We start from the raw sequence: 22643 nt of genomic DNA, 5'->3' as shown, positions 1-22643 counted from the left end.
AATTTCTATAACAAATTTAGATGTGGTATTCAATTAAGTGCTTATTGAATGTCGAAAGGTACTACATGTACCTAACTGTCTTGATACGTGGCTTTCAGGATATCATGAGAATAAACTGCCAGTTACGTTTCAAATAATCAGTGTTTTTCGGAGTTAATGCGGCTTCGCATGGAGGAACTTCTCCTGTTCTAGAAACGTCATTACTTCTGAACTCAGAATATATTTCAGGATTCAACAAGAAATGTATGTTGAGAACACCGGAACGCAGTTTTGTGAATCAAATCTGCTGTCCTCCTTGCAGGCAAGTGTGACCTGTGCTTCCTTCCAACTGGACACGATTTTTGTTCAAGGGATCTACGGTACATTATGGTTAAAAGTAGGTATATATTTCCGACATACTATCTGACAGAACAGCGACCACCACAGTCCCAAAAAATATGTTTTCGTCTAGAGCTCCAAATTTTATTTTGCCTACAGGCTACCGGTTTCGATGTACGGTAGCATCCTCAGGCCACTCCCTGGCAAACAAACGACACGCTCGCTTCCAGAGTACGTATGTCAGACACACAACTCAGCAACTGACACTTACTTGGGAAGTGAGCGTTGCCATTGAGAGCCAGAGGGTGGCCTGAGGTTGTATCGAAACTGGTAACCTCAAAGCAAAATTTAAAAAAAGTGTTGTTAATATTTAATAAACTTCAAAGGTCTTATGATTTAATGGGATTCACGATGAATGAAGACTCTTGAACCGGTTTAGCTATTTTGTGGTCCTTTATTGGGAACACTAACGGTTTTACACCGTTACAGATGTATCCTTAACGGTTTCCCACCGTTACAGGTGCATCCTCAGATGATGCAATATATCGCTCAACCAACCGGAAAGCTGCGAAATCCCGTAGTTTAATTGTAAATCGAAAATGGTAATAGATTATAGGATTTTGTCAACGGTAAATTTGGCATTGAGCACCAGTGGCTGATTGTCAAACATATGGCGTGATTAGACCATTAAGCAACTGTGGAAACGGTGACAGCTTGTTATGCCATTTCTGCTGACAGGTAAATGGTGATTTCTGTAAGAAGCTCATATTGACAAACATCCGTCCCGGGATTGCCAATATGAGCTTCTAGAAGAACACCATCAACTACCAGTCAGTAGCACTGGCTTACCAAAGACTGTCGCCATTTTCACCTTTGTTTATTTGTCTTATCACCCAATGTCTCCAATTTGTCATTTACCTACTGGTTCAAAATGGTTCAAATGGCTCTAAGCACTATGGGACTTAACATCTGAGGTCATCAGTCCCCTAGACTTAGAACTACGTAAACCTAACTAACCTAAGAACATCACACACATCCATGCCCGAGGCAGGATTCGAACCTGCGACCTGCGACCGTAGCAGCAGCGCGGTTCCAAACTGAAGCGCCTAGAACCACTCGACCACAGTGGCCGACTACCTACTGGTACTTAATGCCAAATTTATCGTTGACAGCTGAGCTATGGAATATCGTAGTTTCCCGATTGGTTGAAGGCTATCACTGCCTCACTTGGGGGTGCACCTGTAACGGTGCGAAAGCGGTACTGTTCCCAATACAGAATCAAAACAGCTAAGGCGCCTCCAAGAGGCTTACTGCGGTTCCCGCTAATTCGCAAGACCTTCTTTAGTAAAAAACGCTTTTGAAGATTCTCAAATATTGACAATATACTGCCTTAGCTGTGGCTGCCGTACTGTCAAAGTAGTACGTAAAGAAACTGCGACTGTAGGCAGAAACGTGTATTGTCTTCTGTTAAAAGTAGGACTAACTGAGCTGCAAATTCGCTGCAGAATCAGACAGAAATTCCTTCTAATCCAATAATCTGTTGTTAGTAGAACCTCTTGTGATTTTATTATATTTGAAATGTCTGTAGTTGTGCATAAGTACAATGCTTTCGTTAATACACATGTCACATATGTTTCGTTACAAACAGGGACTCCAGAATTTTGTTTAGAATTTGTGTTCTTGGTGTTTTGTTTGCAGTCGTAGGTACAATCAACCCTCTCTATCCAACAGGTGTGAAGCGGTGTCGGCCAGCGACTACGTGGAGCTGTCCAACTACATGGGCCGCGACCGCAAGTTCCCGCGCTTCTGCGGCCAGAGGCGAGGGTTCGACGCCGTCTCGGACGGCAAGTACTTTCGGCTGACGTTCCGCTCCAACGGTCGCCTGGACGCGACGGGATTCAACGCCAGCTTCCGTTTCTTCGGCCCCGGAACCGACAGCCGGCCCGCCAGGAGGGAGCAAGACCAGGAGGCCGCCGCAGCGAGGGCCTCCGGTAGGTCTGCCAACCCTTGATGGAGCAGTAGTGCCAACAATTCGCTCTTTGTAAATTTAGCATGACCTTTTCTTTAAAAAATATAGGGTATGCCTGAAAACAATTTCACAACTTTGAAAACTGATGTAGTGTCATTCACATGGCTTATAGACCTGGTTTTGGTGTAATTTTGTTTCAGCAAAGCGCATGAAGTTTTTTTCACCTTTTAGCTAACCAAATGGAATGTTATTTCAAGCTGTTATGTGTCACACATCCCATCTAAAGTCAGTTTATTGCCGGACTCTTTGTAGCACGTTAGGCATAATTTGTTCTATAGCTGCGCAGATTCGTGCTCTGAGGTCTGCTACAGAAGTCGGTAAGAGTGCTACTACCACCGTGTATTTGATGAATCCCTACAAATAAAAGTCAAGGCGTATCAAATCCAGCCATCGTGGAAGCCACGTAATCTGTGCACCTCGATCAATCCATTTACCTGCAACGTCGCTATCGATGAAATCTCAGTCGTAGGTAGTGCGGTAGTGCGCCGTCTTGCATGAAATGTACGCTGCATTCTTGTCAGACACACCAATCAGAAGAATTAAAACATTTTCCAGAGAATTATTTCGTTGGCTGAAACTTCCTGGCAAATTAAAACTGTGTGCCGGACCGAGACTCGAAATCGGGACCTTTGCCTTTCGCGGGCAAGTGCTCTACCAACTGAGCTACCCAAGCACGACTCACGCCCCGTCCTCACAGCTTTACTTCTGCCAGTACCTCGTCTCCTACCTTCCAAACTTTACAGAAGCTCTTCTGCGAACCTTGCAGAACTAGCACTCCTGAAAGAAAAGATATTGCGGAGACATGGCTTAGCCACAGCCTGGGGGATGTTTCCAGAATGAGATTTTCACTCTGCAGCGGAGTGTAAGCTGAAATGAAACTTCCTGGCAGATTAAAACTGTGTGCCGGACCGAGACTCAAACTCTGGACCTTTGCCTTTCGACTGCAAGTGCTCTACCAACTGAGCTACCCAAGCACGAGTCCTCACAGTTGGTAGAGCACTTGCCCGCGAAAGGCAAAGTTCCCGAGTTCGAGTCTCGGTCCGGCACACAGTTTTAATCTGCCACGAAGTTTCATATCAGCGCACACTCCGCTGCAGAGTGAAAATCTAGTTCTATTTCGTTGGTTATTTACTCTTGGAAAATGAAGTGGCAGTAAATTTTGCTCTTGCTCCATGCACAATAGAATTTTAGGCTATCACAAATGTGCTCCAAAGTTAGTTGTGGACTTTCATTACCCAAAATACCATAGCGGTGTTTATTAACTTCACCAATTGAATGAAAAGTCGACCCATGACCAAAGATAATTTTTCCAAGGTAAATTACACTTCTGTTCAATCGATATAATGTTTCCCCACAAAAGTCGCTTCCTGTAGCCATATAACTGTCTTTCAGTCCTAGTAACGTTGGTGATTCGTACGGCTTGCGGTGTTCATAATACAAAAAGAAGCGCATCGTTTCCGTAGGACTGTTAACAAGGTTTTAACTCACTTGTTCTACGACATCGTCAAATACATGCTGTCGATATGAGGATTTTTATGACTTGCTGAAGACTCTCCCCCCACCACCACCCACTTTAAACCAAAACGTTATGCTATTCTCAAATTGTTAGCCTATTGGGAGGATCTTGACGCTACTCGGTCCGAAAAGTAGTTATATAGCTATCTTTGATTTTGATTCTTCAAGTCAAAACTCACAGCTAGCACGCCCGTGACGAGTGGAAGCAGTCATATTTGCTAGAACTGTTGCTTCTCGTGGTGTGATTGGTACTAGCATACTACGTGAATCCTACACAATTACGCCAAGACCAGGAGTTTGAGCTGTGTAAATAACTGTGCATGAATGTTCAAAGTTGTGAAAAGTCCTTTTAGACACCCCAGTTAGGATAGGCAAATAGTTCAGTACTTACGTAAACGACAGTGTAGATCTGAAACTTACAAAATCGCCATCGTCATTATGAAAAGGAATATAGTGTAACGGACGGTAATAATACGCACATAGGTGATTTTTGGTGATACTTCGGCTAATTCGAAAAATGTCGAAGTCAAAATTTTTTGCAAACATTTCTCTATTTATCAGTCAACAATGTCAAAAATTACTGTCAATTTTTAATACAACAATTGGAAGGAAATAAATTAAAAACAAAATACTTATACTCGTATTGAGTACAGTTCACTCACTATGAAGATAAGAATACACAGTAGTATTTCTCCGAAATCAACGGGACATTCCCTTCACAATTTGATCTTTCCTAGTACCATCACCCTTTGGATAAGCAGTAGTGAACCGTATCCTCAGAATACCAGTTTCTTCTGAGCAAATAATAGATTCGATCTCTTCTTCTTCTTCGATATTTCGGGCCGCAATTGCAGAGGATTTTCAAACAGCATTTTCAAATTGCAGCGGTTTTTCACATTTACTTCCTCATCATTCTCCCTAACACGTTGCGCTTCTTTCTTTAGAGAACTTTCTCCAATTATTTTTAATTTTGGGTTCTGTCGCTACTTTTATTTTCTTTCCTTCTCTTTAGAAGATATGTTTGACTGAGTAATACGAAATTATTTGTCATTATTTGTCATCTCCTCTTTTCGGCTTCTCTTCTTTACCCTGATTTGAGGAAGCGGAAACTTGTGCGTAATACGTCTACTCATAACGCAACTCTCATTTTGCGAAGGATTCGATGGTATTGGTCTAATGATTTGTCATTTTCAGCTCTGATCGGCCGGTTTAGCTGTACAGCAAATACAGCTGCAGTTTCATTACGATGTTTTGCAGTTGCGTACGCCCGGCTTTCCGGGTAGCGGTTTACAAAATCACATAAAAAGCTTCAAATTTTCCGTTGCTAATTAATTCTAATTTACTATGATATGGGGCACAAAACCTTACATTCATACAACTGCAAACGGTTTAAAATGACGGAAATCGTTTTTTTACTCTCTGAACACTAAATGAAAGTCAAACATAACTCAGTATTAGCAGTATGGCGCCTCAACTGCTGCTGTAACGTCACATGAAACACCTTCAGCTAGGTTACCAAATGTACTACATTACATTGCATAGAAACTACATATCACCAAATTTTCACCTTTGACACAAGGAGGTACTCTAGTCACGTAACACATAGTACGTACTGGACTCCTCTTCAGTTTTAGGATTAAAACAAAAATTCGATAAACAGTGGCCAATGTAGTTCAACGGTAATAATGAGTGGCACATTCTGAAATCGATTATGTTATTACTCATTTTTCTGATTCATCAGTTATTGCGTTGTGGAGTTTCCCAGACATGGGTCACTCTCAGGAAATGGTCAACACTACCTTACTGTGATAAAGGTATTTTATGGGAATTGTTTAAGTGCAAAAAACCACTGTTAGGGAATGTTCTCCAACTACGTGAACAGGCAACAGTATCATATTTCCATCTGTTCTTGGCACATACTGAAACTGATCATTTCATTCATAATCTCATTTGACACCCTATGCTGGATCAAGTCGTCCTATTGAACCTATCTATTAGTGACTGTAGCTAGCAACACGCTCTTTTATAGCTTCTGCATCTTTACGAGGTGTAGAAAATTATCTGCTACCAGTCACAATAAAAGGTTATTTATTTTCACACGACCGGTTTCGGGCTTGCGCCCATCTTCAGGTGTTTATACATTCATGTATATGTTTCTCCTTTTGGACATCACTGTATAAATACAAAAAATAGGTAAGACAGCATTTGACGAAAATATATCTGTACTTACATAAAGATGATGCACCATTGTTACAGTTATGCTGTGGTGATAGTTTTGCCACTTAGTTACACACTTATGGTCATTTTCACGTCCATATTTCAGTTTTACCAAGTATGGCTTCATATTACACTATTATGATGTGCACTCGTGAAATACACTATGTATACATACAAACATGTGGGCTGTGGTCAAAGAACTTAGATGTAGCAGATGTAAAGATGCACCTTTGTTAACTTTATCTAATCATCATATAGCAGGACGTCTTTATCTCGGTCATTTGTTGTATCTTGCATACAGCATTTACTTCAATATAATTATAGTAGTGACTGCGTCTTCTTCCAAGACTAATGTCCTTGTTTTCATATCTCTCCTAATACCCCCGATGTGCTTCTCTCCATTGCTCTCAGGGCAATGCACAGGTTCTTCTCCCCGTTTTTGTAAAGGTATGTATTTATTCAAATCCCTTATTAGTCAATCTCCTCCTTCCTCTTCTCCCACTCCATTTTCTCCTTCCTCATCCCTCCATCCATCTCCTCTTAGGCCCTCTTTCTGTCAGTCTCCTACTACTTCTCTCTGTCCATCTCCTCCAACCTCCAGTCTCTATCCGTTTCTTCTCTTTGTCCATTTCCTGCTTCCCTGTACCTCCTTCCCCGTCTCACCATCCACCTCTTCCACCACCCTCTCTCTGTTCATCTTTTCCTTCCCCTTCTCTCCGTCCTCCTTATTCTCCTTCCTCTTCCTCTCCATCACCTCCTCTTTCGCTGCCCAATTCCTCCTCCCAACTTTCTACTCATTTCCTCCAACATTTCATTCTGTACTCCTCTTTCTTTCCTCTGTCCACTTCCTCCTTCCTCCTCTTCTGACCCATCTTTTCACTCCTCATCCCTCCATCCATCTCCTCTTAACCCCTCTTCCTCCCAGCCTCCTGCTCCTTCTACACCTTTTCTGCCAACTTCTCTCTACCCATCACTCATCTCCTCCGCCCTCTTTCTCCTTCCCCCCTCCCCCAGTCTGTCCATTTCCTCGACTCCCTTCCCTCCCCACCCCAGTAGGAGGTTGATGGTTCTTACACCCACAGTACTCATGTGTATTTCCACATCGTAATATGTGTACCAAGTTTGGTTGAAATCTATCGATGGGTTTAGGAGGAGCTTTTTATCCCTGGCTTTGCCCATATTCACACTTGTCACACATAACATATAACTCATTTCACTCAGCATTCCTACACATGTTTCAGCCTGAAATTTCGTTTTTAAACATATACGTGTTTATGGCGTCATATCTCCTGAACAATGTGTTGTACAGTCAGATAATTTTGCAGGTACATCCAGTGGATAATGCCCGCGAATTATACTGTGAAGAGAGATAGTAATAATGAAGCAGTAAATTAAAATGTCATGCATGATGCGGCACAATTTCACTGCACAGCGAAAGCGATAATCTTTTTTTTCTTTTTTTTTCCTTTCATCATATCGCGTTGGATTCCAGCGAGAAATAATACTTGGGAATTTGAAATTACGTGTAAAATTCTGTTGCAAGTCACTAAGTACTCTCAGTCTCAAATACTGGATGTATTTAGTCCGGCTATTTGCACCCACAACATCAACCATTTGATAGGGAGGTGGTCCTTACTCCCTCATTCGTTCTTTCCAGACAGCAACCATTAAGTGTTCCAAGTTTGTTGAAATCGATGTAGTCATTTAGGAGAATATTTGGAACACTCAAACATATATCCGCTTTCATAACTTCTATGGCTTACAATTCATTTCTGAGTTCATTGTGTTAAAAGTGTTGATACAAGTTGCCTGTACATATTCCGCTTGAGATATATTAATATACTCACTCTGCCAACACTGTTTATTTACGAAAAGTAATCACGTTAGTTAGGATCTGTATAAGGGCCCTCAAATAAAAACGGGATAGGGGGAAACAAGTAATCGTCGAAACTATTAATACATTTATCCCACTATGAGACAAGACGGTCATTTCCGTCATTTAATAGTGTTTGCTGTTGCCTACATAACTGTGATTGTACACAGGCGGTCATCTTTTTCTCCGAAGCAGATCTACGCCACGAACGTCTTTCGCCACGGTTCCAAAAATATGTAAATCACTTGGGAGAAATCAGAACTGTTTAGAAGATGTGTAAGGCCTTCCCAGAGAAACTTCTGCAACGTGGTCGAAACAACTTTAACAACATGTGGGCGGGTATTCCCTGAATGAAGCCCGTCAGCATTTCTGGGCGTTTGTAATTGATGACACTTTTCAGCTTCTGCAAAGTGTCGGTCCCCCCCTCCCTCCCCACGTCTCCTACTGCTATGCGTTAATTGCGGCGTCGTGTTCCAGAAAGCAAAAGAGCATCAGGCCCTTGCAGTCAAAGGAAAGGTCATCGTGACTTTCCTTGTGTTGGTGTGCATGAGTTTGGATTTTGCGGGTGGTTCAGTTGTTGGCTCTGATGCTCGCTCTCCTACTCAAATTGATGACACCATATCATCTCTCGCGCTAATATGGAACAGGAAAAGTTTTCATCACGATACCGTTCCAGGAGCTGTGGTGATGTCGACATTCTGATCAGCTTCTGGTCCGTTGTCAGGTTGTGGGGAACCTAAGTGCTGTGTCACGGTGGTAGCGGTACCCTAACAGAGGCCCGATATGTCCTAATGTCTTCCACAGTTCTGACAGCAGCATCCACCGCAGAAATGAGGCGATGAGCTTGTCGTGGTCGACTGCTGTCTTTCAGTGGCAACCGATCTTCTCGAAATCGTTTATTCCGCGCTCACGTAATCTGCTGTGTCCGCCAGACAATAAGACATTCGGACACCGATTTCACTTCCTGACCCTTCTTCCGCAGTCAGGAATCGCACTACACTTTGCTGTTCCAATTTCCGGGCCTCCATAGTAAGCCGGACACACGCACTACTTGCTGACCTCACGTCAGGCACGTCTAACAGATAAATCACACGGCGGTGAGCGTTCACGCTATTCCTTCATGATACCCTATGAAGGGCGCTTCTCCAACTTTGTCTTGATGAAACACGCGACTCTGAAAATTGAAGAAAGCACTTACGCATTGGTGTCTTTTGAAATCTGCTGTTGTAGAAAGTGTGACATAGAAGAACGGGAATGTTTGAAGTGAGTAGTTGCAGCCATGGGCAGGTGGCAGCACTGAGGGTTCGTGACAGTTAGCGAGTAAACAGTCAACCATTTCAGTAACCATAGAACAGTGGAACAGAAAACAGCGTGCGTTGGCCAAAAAAATGTTTTAGAAAAACACTGATAGTTTGGTAGCCGTTCAGAGGGAGTCTCGACGTTTTTGTAATTTTTGGCATCATGATGCCGTTCCGTAGAAACACGCGATAAAATGTTGGATTAATAAGTTTGAAGAGACTGGATCTGGCCTCAAGAAGAAACCAACAGGACGACCAAGAAGTGAGCGTTCTCCAGTGAACACTGATGTTGTACACGAGTCTGTCTTACGGAGCCCACGGCTTTCAACTCGTAAGCAAGCAGCAGAGGAGAGTCCCAGGAGAGTGTTCATAGAATTCTTCATCTTGATTTAAAATTTCATACTTAAAAACTAGCGAACATTGAAGAACAACGATTACCGGTTACGATTAGGATCCTGTCAACAAATGGCAACAAAAATAAACAATGACGATGAATTTCTAAACAATTTGTGGATGTCAGATAAGGCACATTTTCATCTCACAGGTTGTGTAAATAAACACATCTACCGTTACTAAGCAAACACAAATCCTAATGATGTTCATGAGCACCATTTACACGCTAGTAAAGTGACAGTATGGTGTGGTGTTTCATCACATGGGATTATCGAATCGTATTTTTTCTGCAAATGAACAGCGCAACACAATAACTGTCGATGCCGATCGTTACGTGGAGATGTTACGAACTTTCATTACACCTGCATTAAACAACTTTCCAAACGTTCAAAAAGCCAGGTTTCAACAAGACGGAGCGACATCACACACTGCACCGCGGTCAGTGGCATATGTGCGAGAACGGTTTGACAACCGTGTGATCTCACGATCGCTGGATGAGTTAAAACAGAGAACTCGGAATACAATTCACAGTATCCCAACTGAGATGTTGCAGCGGTCAATGACGAATCTTAACAGCAGATTTCAAAATGGTTCAAATGGCTCTGAGCACTATGGGACTCAACATCTTAGGTCGTAAGTCCCCTAGAACTTAGAACTACTTAAACCTAACTAACCTAAGGACATCACACACACCCATGCCCGAGGCAGGATTCGAACCTGCTACCGTAGCAGTCCCACGGTTCCGGACTGCAGCGCCAGAACCGCTAGACCACCGCGGCCGGCAGCAGATTTCAGAATGTATTCGTACAGAACGACACTTTCTAAAGGACTAATTTTTAAAAAATGACAAATGACATCAATCTTTCGTAAATGCCGAAGTTGTATGGTTTCAATTACTATGAATGCAATTTCTTTCCTTCGTCACTTACAGTTTTATTGGATTGTGGAAATGTTCCCGATTTCTGTGTCACCCTTTAGAACCCCCGCGTACGGAAGCAGTATTATTAACTGTATCACCCTTATTTTAGGCGCATAAAAATCACGATCACTTCCACAGGAGGAGGTAATCAGACAACCGCAGTCTTTTCGTCTGCTCTGCCTATTACATGAGCGAGTACATTCCTCTCCTATCCATACAAGTCTATAGGTTTAGTTATCTACAGAAACAAGTTTTCTTGAAAAGGCGTATGCCGAAAAGTTTGTAAGATTTAAAAACAAGAACGTGCTCGTAAGCTTCCTGGATTTCGAAGACGTTATTACTTCTCTTTTATATTTTTGCGCGTATTCATTTACTGTTGTTTTTTTTTAACTCGGAGGCCAAAGTTACCTGTTGCTTTTTGCAAACAGACAAATACATGAGGCAGGGCTTTTCCAGAAAGAGTGTGACCTCTCGGAAATTTGGTTCGAGATGAGACTTCGCAGGTTAATAGTATACCTCATGGGTGTCCAACTATAAAAGCTGTAAACCACACTAGGCAGAAGATTCAGAGAAAAATGTGTCTAAAGTCTTACCAGTAGCTCATGTCTGGTAAAATTACACGCTATAGTATCTTTAGCTGTCTCGCTTGCCAGCGGGCTATCCAGGTTCGATCTTACCTTCGGGAAACTTTTATTTTGTTTTTTAATTGTTTCAAAATTAGAACAACTTTTCGATAAAGTTAATGACGTAAATATTATCAGTTAAATCATTAAGAGTTTTATTTCACTTACGAAATGACTCTTATAGCTAATTAACATAAAATGTGAATAACAGCTAAGATTTTCTTTTTAAAACGTTGGTTAATCTGAAAGGCATTTTTTTAAAGCTTTAATTAACACTGTAACAAAATTTAGGGTAGGATTTTATTTGCATTAATTTTTTTACAATATCGTCTTTATTTGTCAATTTCGTATTTTACGTAGAAGTACCAGAATGATAATTACCATACAGAACTGAGCCCACAAAATATTTTGACGTCTTACACAATTCATGAAGGACGATTGTTTACAGGAATAACCTTTCTTAAAAGATCTTTTGGAAAACGCCGGCCGGAGTGGCCGAGCGGTTCTAGGCGCTGGAACCGCGCGACCGCTACTGTCGCCGGTTCGAATCCTGCCTCGGGCATGGATGGGTGTGATGTCCTTAGGTTTGTTAGGTTTAAGTTGTTCTAAGTTCTAGGGGACTGATGACCTCAGAAGTTAAGTGCCATAGTGCTCAGAGCCCTTTTTTTTCGCTACAGCTTACAGTATCGTCAAATTTCCAACAACATTTCAATGATAAAGTAATTAAGGCTCTAACTTTCCTCCATTAAAATGCATTTGAAATTATTAAACTTTTTTTAATGAACATAGAAATTAGTTTGATGTAGAAATCAGCCAGAATTGCGAAATTCTGTTATGTGTTGTCCTGTCATAGGTCACTAAAAATCTTTAGTTAGACTGTAGCATGTACATTTTTAACATGGCCTCCATGCTAACATGAAATATTCCAATTTTTTTCTGTTTGGATGATTTCAGAAAGGCTTCTGATACCCCAAACCGATCACCAGTTTGTGGGCGTACGAGATTTTCCGGCTTTTTTTAGCCAACGTTTGGAAATAAAATAATTTCCTTGAGTAGACGTGAAATCTTGTATCAATGTTGAATACAAACGAACAAGCTTTATTAATAGAATTATATACATCTTTTGTTATCCAGAATAATCGTTCGGAATATAAAGATTTAATAATTATGTAAGACGTTTTATCAGGGTACAAGTCCTGTTTCGTGTGTTTTATTATTTGCATGAGATATTCCGCCTGGTCTCCGTAGCTTTCCAAGAGAGTTGAAGACGCACTTGGAGTCTTGGCGGGCAAAGTAGCGAAAGGCGGCAAAGAGTCTTCTGCGCCAGCCTCGCTGTCGAGGAATACCAGTGACCAGAAGTTTATATCAATAATGTATATATGTATGTATCGAAAAACCGCTTGTTATTCGTCACCCAGAATGTCCTCTGTAACAAGATACTTATCATTTAATATATGTTGTATATACACTCCTGGAAATGGAAAAAAGAACACATTGACACCGGTGTGTCAGACCCACCATACTTGCTCCGGACACTGCGAGAGGGCTGTACAAGCAATGATCACACGCACGGCACAGCGGACACACCAGGAACCGCGGTGTTGGCCGTCGAATGGCGCTAGCTGCGCAGCATTTGTGCACCGCCGCCGTCAGTGTCAGCCAGTTTGCTGTGGCATACGGAGCTCCATCGCAGTCTTTAACACTGGTAGCATGCCGCGACAGCGTGGACGTGAACCGTATGTGCAGTTGACGGACTTTGAGCGAGGGCGTATAGTGGGCATGCGGGAGGCCGGGTGGACGTACCGCCGAATTGCTCAACACGTGGGGCGTGACGTCTCCACAGTACATCGATGTTGTCGCCAGTGGTCGGCGGAAGGTGCACGTGCCCGTCGACCTGGGACCGGAACGCAGCGACGCACGGATGCACGCCAAGACCGTAGGATCCTACGCAGTGCCGTAGGGGACCGCACCGCCACTTCCCAACAAATTAGGGACACTGTTGCTCCTGGGGTATCGGCGAGGACCATTCGCAACCGTCTCCATGAAGCTGGGCTACGGTCCCGCACACCGTTAGGCCGTCTTCCGCTCACGCCCCAACATCGTGCAGCCCGCCTCCAGTGGTGTCGCGACAGGCGTGAATGGAGGGACGAATGGAGGCGTGTCGTCTTCAGCGATGAGAGTCGCTTCTGCCTTGGTGCCAATGATGGTCGTATGCGTGTTTGGCGCCGTGCAGGTGAGCGCCACAATCAGGACTGCATACGACCGAGGCACATAGGGCCAACACCCGGCATCATGGTGTGGGGAGCGATCTCCTACACTGGCCGTACACCACTGGTGATCGTCGAGGGGACACTGAATAGTGCACGGTACATCCAAACCGTCATCGAACCCATCGTTCTACCATTCCTAGACCGGCAACGGAACTTGCTGTTCCAACAGGACAATGCACGTCCGCATGGATCCCGTGCCACCCAACGTGCTCTAGACGGTGTAAGTCAACTACCCTGGCCAGCAAGATCTCCGGATCTGTCCCCCATTGAGCATGTTTGGGACTGGATGAAGCGTCGTCTCACGCGGTCTGCACGTCCAGCACGAACGCTGGTCCAACTGAGGCGCCAGGTGGAAATGGCATGGCAAGCCGTTCCACAGGACTACATCCAGCATCTCTACGATCGTCTCCATGGGAGAATAGCAGCCTGCATTGCTGCGAAAGGTGGATATACACTGCACTAGTGCCGACATTGTGCATGCTCTGTTGCCTGTGTCTATGTGCCTGTGGTTCTGTCAGTGTGACCATGTGATGTATCTGACCCCAGGAATGTGTCAATAAAGTTTCCCCTTCATGGGACAATGAATTCACGGTGTTCTTATTTCAATTTCCAGGAGTGTAAAAACGCAGTAAAAGCCTTAAATGACAGAAGTTGCTCAGTCCTAGTTTCTAGTGAAAATTAAGTAATTCGACAGATAAGAAGAATATGTATCAAGTCGGGGGTCCGCAGACTACTCCGAGCTGAAGATCCCAACTAGATATCCCAAAATATAAACGGACCTTCTTAAGTTACATAAAAAGAACTGAATTTCGCCACTATGGGTGTTTAACACAATATGATTCCTGTCATTAACCCAGCATTCTAGAAATCTACAAATATTATTTGTAATTCACAGTTTATATTAACTAGTTGTAACAGTCACCTCATAAATAAAGTAAAACTCTTTGTGGTTTAACTGATAATATTATAGGATATTAACTTTATTTAAAAGTTGCTGTTATTTTAAAACAATAAAAAAATAAAAAGCTACCCAAAGTTAGAACTGAACCTGGGTCTTCTACGTGCCAAGCGAGTCCGCTAAAGGCGCAGCCATTTCGCTGTGCTGCTAAAGCGTAAAATTTGACCGGTAAATGAGATGCGCGTAAAATTTACAAGCCGTTTTCCTGGAATGTTCTGGCTAGTGCGCTTTAAAAGTTTTATGGGTGGACGCCCTTGAGGTATACTACAAACCTGAGAAGTCTCACCACCAACTGGATTTCCTATACCCGAAGGTCCCCTTGTATGTTGTAGAAGTTCACTTACGTTCTTAATATGATTAATAATAAATATCAACCGTTGAAATAAATGCGTCCGCACTATACAGAACTCCCAAGACGCAACAGTGCACGTGGTTCAATACATTCTCACAGCACAGCGTCATTTCCTATGCACGTCATCTGAATCGTTACAGATCTCTGATGCGTGACAACCGCGATGGAGTGCTTGTTGCTATAAATTTGCAACAGTGTTTCGGTGGTACGTATTAGAAATCTGTTGAGCTCGGCCATAGAGGGTTAAATATAACAACACATCAGGCAGTTCTAAGATTTCATTCCCAGGCTGTACTATTTTCTATTGGACGAGTTGATTTTAAACTATTTTCATGTCACTATAATTCTGTGTCAAAAACTGGTCTGTTAATCCTTTATTTGGCATACACAAATAGCGTGAGGAGATAAATTATGTTACTTAAATTAGATGTATGTGCTGAGGTAAAAAAAAAAAATTATACAAATTTCAAAATACAGTACTTTACTATTTGGTATCATTACCTTGGAAAGGTGCATGGGTTTTAAAACTTAAATACTACAATGATGTTCCAATGGCTGTAAAAATGATTGAATTTTGCAGTATTTCATGTGAATCGTCTAAAAAGAATTTCTTTTTGGTACAAAGCATCGAACAATAACACATTTTCCACACTTAACAATCGAAGCCTATGCATACATCTTCCCTCTCGTGCATATCAATGTCAATCAAACATAATTTTCTAGACTTATTGTCCATCCAACAGCCACAGTCAGAATTCCTCTTCCGACAGGATATCATTCTATTTGCAATGTGACACGCAAGAATTCTCTAACACATTTGTATAACAACTTATCCTTATGACTTCCTCTTCCCGTTCATAAGAAGTTTGTGTTATTGAAGAAAAGGAGCACCATAAAATCAAAAGAAAATGCTCCGCTGGTAACTGATGCTCACATAACCTTGCACAGTGCCTGCTAAAGAAGTACACTATTGAGAAGCTTTTCACCAGAGAGGACAGAATATCGTTGTAAATTAGACATTAAATGTTTCTTACAAGCACCACTGCCCATCCAGACCAAAACTTGGAACGTATTGCAGAAAACAGTGTGCAGTTTTTACGTTGCTAGAGGGCAATATTGCCAAATGAAGGGTTAAATAGTCCATTTTGAATCAAGATTGTCTGCACTGGAGACGAAAGGTAAAAAAAACTGATACCAGAATTTGTTCCTCGTAATAGAATATCTATGCTTAAATAAGGCTTAGGACATGTCTTTATGTCGTCTAGAAACGAGTCGGATGGTTATCTGCAGCGGCAGTCTATGGTCTTCGATGTTAAATTGCGGGTAGGGGGCCCTTCATCCCATACATAGTGTTGGCGGCGTCTAACGTGTGAACGTTTGTATCGGCTAGCGTCTTCTCAGACTATCTCCTGTTCCATCAGAACTCTGTTCCAGCGGTATGCTCCCTCTTCCTCAGCGCCCCAACATACATCTTCCCATAATGAGGTGGAGAAGATAAAGATGAGGTTCTGTACCTTACCTTCTCCCAGTATTCAGATTGGACTCTACTTAAGACACATTGCGCATCTTCTAAGTGTATCTCCATTACCAACATTTCCTCTAATTTTTTAATAAGTTTGTTCTTTAAGCTCCTGATTGCACCAGAGAGTTCGTTGCATTCTCCACTCACATTCATCTCTGCAATATACTTCCACATCTTCTACCTGTTGCTTGTTTGTCAGTGTTTATTACATCCTACGTGCCGAAAACAGGAGGCTACTATTCAAGTACTCTGAAAGCCTTCACGTCAGGTCGTCACTTTACGTTTTGTGCAATTAGTATACTCCACTTCCCAAGTGGCAGTTGATGGTTGGAGTGCTCACATATTATCTGCGTATCCAGTAATGCTGGCAACTTGTGGGTTATGCATGGGTTTCATATCAACCTGTACCGCATCAAAACAGCCTGAAGATGACGCAATGAAACGTTGAAACTAGTAGCAATCAAATAAAATCATAAGGACGGCTATAGGTGATTTTATTTCTTGTCACGATAGTAAACGGCCGTCGTCCCAGAGACCTCCTGCTTAAAGGATGGACATACAAAATTTAATAAGCCGTCTTTTTCGTTGTGCAAGCCCAGTACTTAGCCAGCACTGACTCAAGACCATACCGGGTTATCCTGACCAGAATTATTAATATCGATCACGACAATTACTGTAAAAAAATATTCTAGATGAACTGATGACCTACTCTGTTTCTGGAAGTCTGTTGGAAACATCGAACATAGAATCCTTCGTGGGAAATATTGTTACCGATTGTACCTTACTTCCGTTCTCGATTCACTAAATCAAAGGTCTAACTAATCACAACTGTCACCGCATTTCCCTACAATTTGCCAGAAACACAATGCTGCGTTTTTAGCGCTCCTTAACAAATGGAACATCTAAAGCTCCGCGGCTCCTAATTAGATTTCATCCTCTCACTTTCTTCGTGCTATGCGCTGCTTTCACCTTACATGTATGTGGTAAGCTAAAACAGGGCGTATTCTCGACGTACTGTCTGTTGTATCAGCGAACAAAACCGATCCAGACGACTAAAGACGTCATCTGGATTGGCTTGACAGAGCTGCAGTATTTCCTCTACTACCGAAAATAAAATACGAATGCGGATCGATATAAGACTTCATCGATGGACAGGATCATTTCGTTTTCATTCTTCTGTGGCATAGATATTTCTATGTGCTCGAAGACTGCAGACGTGTAACTGCAAATGAACAAGAACTTAATTATGTAGCTTTATTTTTCTTTAGATTGTAGCTTACATCTCACAGATGTACATGCTTACAGTCGACAGCGAGAGAAATCACATCGTTAAAAGTTAGCGTGATACTGCTCGCATAGCAACCACATCCCTCTCCTAACTTATAGGCTGCATAGGACTTTTTTTTTAGCTCAGGGAACAAGTTAAACTTGCTTACACCACGTGCTGTTTGTGCATCATTTGTTTTCGTTTGTTCATGTTCTCTGTAGATATCGGCATCTGTTTGGAGACAGCTCTTTACCGCAGCGTAAGTATATCTTCGAGAAATAATGTTAATCTGTGTTTCTTTTCACTAGAATGTGTTTAGAATATTCTGTAACATACTACTGTCCCTACTGTGTCCGTCAACTCAGCATTTGGTCTACATTCAGGAACGATCTATGCTTCCAAATTCCAAGGGCGTTGTTTAAATAATATTCAGATCTTTTCTGAATATTTCACATATTTCAGTTATTTTCTGTAATTCATTTTGAACATGTCATAAAATTTTAATTAATCACACAAATTTTTAGGATTTGGTATCATAATCGGCAAAAATTGAACTCTTATATGATCACTTTCAGGGTTTCTTACCTCAGTGGTACAGACGGAAACCTTATAAGATCACGTTCTTGTCCAACTGTCTATCTGTCCGACAGTTAAAAAAACTTTTTCTCATGATGTGCTAGACGTATCAGTTTCAAATTTACATCACATACTAAGGTCCACGGTCTCTTGGCAGTGTAAAAAGTTTTAATTTTTAAGCCAATGCAGTCAAATGATAGTGCCATTTATGTCATATATTTTGATAGTAGCAAACTCACTCATCAAAACCTGTAGAGTACTTCTCGTTGACCCAGACTCATGAAATTTTGCAAGACGCAAGGGTTCACAGTGAAACTGAGGGAAAAACCAAAAATTGTGGAATTGTAATTATATTACACGATTCTTTATTTGTCATTCGTTATCCTACTGTCTGTCTGTCCAACCGCCTGCTAAGACCTCTTTATCTCAGGAATTGATAGACGTTCAAGTTGCCATTTCTGTCACCTACTAAGGTCTATGATAGCTTGGTGGTTAAATAAATATAAGCTTCTAAGTTAATATAGTCATAATATATGACAGTTTACATATTTTATTACTCTCAAACTCACTCATCAAAATATCTTGCTTACTTCCTGTTCGCCTAGAATCATGTGTTAAGAAGAGGGGTTTCACAGCACAAGTAAAGGATCAACTCCGAAAATCGTGTAGTAGTATCTATATCATATAAAAATATCTTTTTGCCACTTACTTTGCACCGATCATCATTCAATAGCATGTTAGATAAATAGACATAAATCGTAGCTGTAATCATGGTTTGGAAGGTAAATAAAAATACTGTATTAAATTTCTCTCTCTTTATATAAAAACTAAAGCCCTCTTCTTTCTTCTTTTTGTATGACCCGGATTCTTTCTTAACTACTGTAGAGTTTCTGAGATTTTGGAAATTGTCGGGACCGATATCCTGCCAGTATCGGCATCGAACAGTCGGAAATCGTCAAGATGCTCGATTCCAGGGATGCATGAACTGTCTATTTATACGTTTGCACGAAACCGTCAGTGCAAGAGCTCTGCTTGCTGTTGACTAATTTTAAATTTAGTACTTCAATCTTGCTTTGTCCCGAAACAATTCACTCTACACCAATATAGACTTTTCATTCGTAAAATCTGGCACTTAACAGCGGTGCACTGGCACATCCTTACGATGGACACGAAGTCTACTGCCGAAATACACACATCAAAAAAAGTTTTGCATCACCTCGGTTCCGAGAGTTACGGAACCTATAAAGAAAATTGGAATAGAGATTAATATAAACATCATTTCCACCATTTTTATTGCTCACGAAAACCAAACATTGAATGCTGTACCACCATTCAGCAAGACCTTCAGAGGTGGTGGTCCAGATTGCTGTACACACTGGTACCTCTGATACCCAGTAGCACGTCCTCCTGCATTGATGCATGCCTGTATACGTCGTGGCATACTATCCACAAGTTCATCAAGGCACTGTTGGTCTAGATTGTCCCACTCCTCAACGGCGATTCGGCGTAGATCCCTAAGAGTGGTAGGTGGGTCACGTCGTCCATAAACAGCCCTTTTCAATCTATCCCAGGCATCTTCGATAGCGTTTACGCCTGGAGAACACGCTGGCTACTCTAGTGGAGCGATGTCGTTATCCGTGCCCGATAGCTGCGCGAATTGTAGCCCATGAAGACGAATGCCTCGGCAATATGCTGCCGATATGGTTGCATTATCGGTCGGAGAATGGCATTCACATATAGTACAGCCGTTACGGCGCCTTCCATGAGCACAATAGAAGGACGTCGGCCCCACATAATGGCACTCCAAAACAGTAGAGAACCTCCACCTTGCTGCAATCGCTGGACAGTGTGTCTATGGTTTTTCAGCCTGACCAGGTTGCCTCCAAACACGTCTCCAATGATTGTTGGGTTGAAGGCATATGCGACACTCATCGGTGAAGAGAATGTGATGTCAATCCTGAGCGGTCCATTCGGCATTTTGTTGGGTCCATCTGTACCGCGCTGCATGGTGTTGTGGTTGCAAAGATGGACCTCGCCACGGACGTCGGGAGTGCAGCTGCGCATCAGGCAGCCTATTGCAGTCTGAGTCGTAACACGACGTCCTGTGGCTGCACGAAAAGCATTATTCAACCTGATGGCGTTGCTGTCAGGGTTCCTCCGAGCCATAATCCGTAGGTAGCGGTTATCCATTGCAGTAGTAGCCCTTGAACGGTCTGAGCGAGGCATATCATCGACAATTCCTGTTTCTCTGTATCTCCTCCATGTTCGAACAACATCGCTTTGATTCATCCCGAAAGGCCTGGACACTTCCGTTGTTGAGAGCCATTCCTGTAACTAAGTTACAATGTGGATGCGATCGAACCGCGGTGCTGACCGTCTAGGCATGGTTGAACCACAAAAAACAGAAGCCGTGTACCTCCTTCCTGGTGAAATGACTGGAACTGACCGGCTGTCGGACCCCTTCCGTCTAACAGGCGATGCTCATGCACGATTGTTTACATCTTCGGCGGGTTTAGAGACATCTCTGAACAGTCAAAGGGACTGTGTCTGTGATACAGTATCCACAGTCAACGTCTATCTTCAGGAGTTCTGGGAACCGGGGTGATGCAAAACTTTTTTTTGATGTCTGTAGTTTTCATTTCTGAAATGATCATTACTACTTTCACCCAAGAAATGTTCACTGCTGTTGTATTCCTCGTAATTCACTTACTAATTTTGCTCTATCAGTCGTTGCATCGAATACTGCACCGTTTTTGCCTTTGTGAACGTCAATAAAAAAATGTTCCCTCTTGTCCCACGATATCTGTCTCGTTGTTGTTGGGTGTATGCGTTACAGTGATACTGGTGTTCACAGGTTGCGTGGGCCTGTGGGCGCTTGCTGTGCTGGTCAGCAGGCTTCTGGAGCGGTCTTGCTCCACACCGTCACATTGGACCGTGGTCTGAGGAGTGCCACACACACATATCACACACGCAAGAGGGAGCTTCTCTGCACTTCACAACCGACAATACAATAATGAACGCTGTTTCGTCAGCTCGGCCCTCAGGAGCAGCAATGTTTGTACTCTACCGTTTTATATGACAATTTTGTACAAAATTCTGATAAAAAATTGAAAACCTGGTAGAAAATATCGACCGTTTTTGTATGTTGACAATCAAAAGTGAAATAAAAATTTCATAATAATAAGTGTTTGTACGTTAATTAGTTACCTTCCATTTTAATCGAGAATATATTGGAAGCATATGGAGGACATTTCACTATCGATTTATACACTGTGCTTTCTTACATACGAACTCCTGCAACTCAGCCGTAAGAGGTTCTGTGCATTAGTTTATTGAGTGAGACTGAAACTTCGCGAAACCGCTAACAAATAAAGGACAAATGTGACTTGCGTTCTCCGGTTAGTTTATTAGTGAGCATACCTTGGATAGTTTCACCAAAGCAGAGCAGCACTTGATTTTAAATAGTGTATTCCTGTACAGTTTATATTATCTGATACCGAACGATAACTTTGTTGTATCTTTCGCTTTGTGTGAAAAAATTTATTGTTATACAGTACCGTGACTGAAACGTTGGTGTCTCAGTGTAGCTTTTTACAATATGACAGGTTGCCATACTCAGAATACTTACATGTCAACTGACGTTGTTCACACAAGCCTACGCAATTAAAATTATTTTCGTTGAGCAGAAATACAATCTGGATTTTATTTTTATTTTTTTTCAGAGTGTTGCACTGCCCACTGCCTCTCAGCTATCACAGAAAATATTTTTCTGATCATGCCACTTTCAGCGACCATTAAAAAGAGGTAATAAAATATAGTTTTCATATACTTATGATTTTACTCCAGCAGATTATGAGCATTTTAGTCTTCAACATTCAAATCATTGTCAGTGGTTATTCTAACGCCACCAGCGTCGTGTGGGAAACCCAAGAGACAGACTTCGGTCACCACCTCCAACTAAAGATGTTGGCGTATTGTTCTGAGCAGAAATCCGGGTTTGGAGAGACATTGGTAGGACGTTAGAGAAAACTGAAGTGCCATTTACGAGGGAGGCGGCATCATTTGATCGCAGCAATAAATAAATGCCCACACATCCTAAACTGTTATAACACTCTCACACACACACAGACATACGGGTGCGCGCCCGCGAGAGCATGCGTACTCACCATCAGATACACCTCACAAGTATTCAAAACTCCCACCCAGAGTATCAACTGTTCAACTCACCACCATCTTGTTATCGTGGTTTTGTTAACACTGAAAATGAAAAATCTGCAGAGAACAGTTTTTACAGTGAAGATAGTAGGGAAACCAGAAAAAGTAAGTTTAACATATTGCGCAAACGGACACAAAACATTCACACAGAGTTAATTCATAACAGGGCTAACCATAATGCATCCAGTCGTAAATTTTTAAAGTAAATCAATTTTCTGCGTTAAGTTCTATTCGGTTGCCCATGACAAATTGTGAAAGGAAAATAGCTGTAATGCAAAACACGAATAACAACGAAAAC

At 42.1% G+C, this 22643-nt stretch overlaps 1 protein-coding gene across 1 annotated transcript in view; it reads left to right on the top strand.

Moving 5' to 3' along the window:
- The window catches only part of LOC124595860 (suppressor of lurcher protein 1-like), a 660754-nt gene extending 639484 nt beyond the window's left edge, over window positions 1-21270 (top strand). The window contains exons 12-13 of the mRNA XM_047134767.1: window positions 2050-2309; window positions 20985-21270. Coding sequence (XP_046990723.1) covers window positions 2050-2309; window positions 20985-21073 — 349 coding nt within the window. The 3' untranslated portion in view covers window positions 21074-21270. The remainder of the gene's footprint in view (window positions 1-2049; window positions 2310-20984) is intronic.
- Window positions 21271-22643: the final 1373 nt, after the last annotated feature.

This window comes from Schistocerca americana, chromosome 2 (genome assembly GCF_021461395.2).
Source record: "Schistocerca americana isolate TAMUIC-IGC-003095 chromosome 2, iqSchAmer2.1, whole genome shotgun sequence".
Classification (NCBI taxonomy): Eukaryota; Metazoa; Arthropoda; class Insecta; order Orthoptera; family Acrididae; genus Schistocerca; species Schistocerca americana.
The sequence above is the reverse complement of the archived record's forward strand: the minus strand, read 5'-3'. Positions and strand labels throughout refer to the sequence as shown.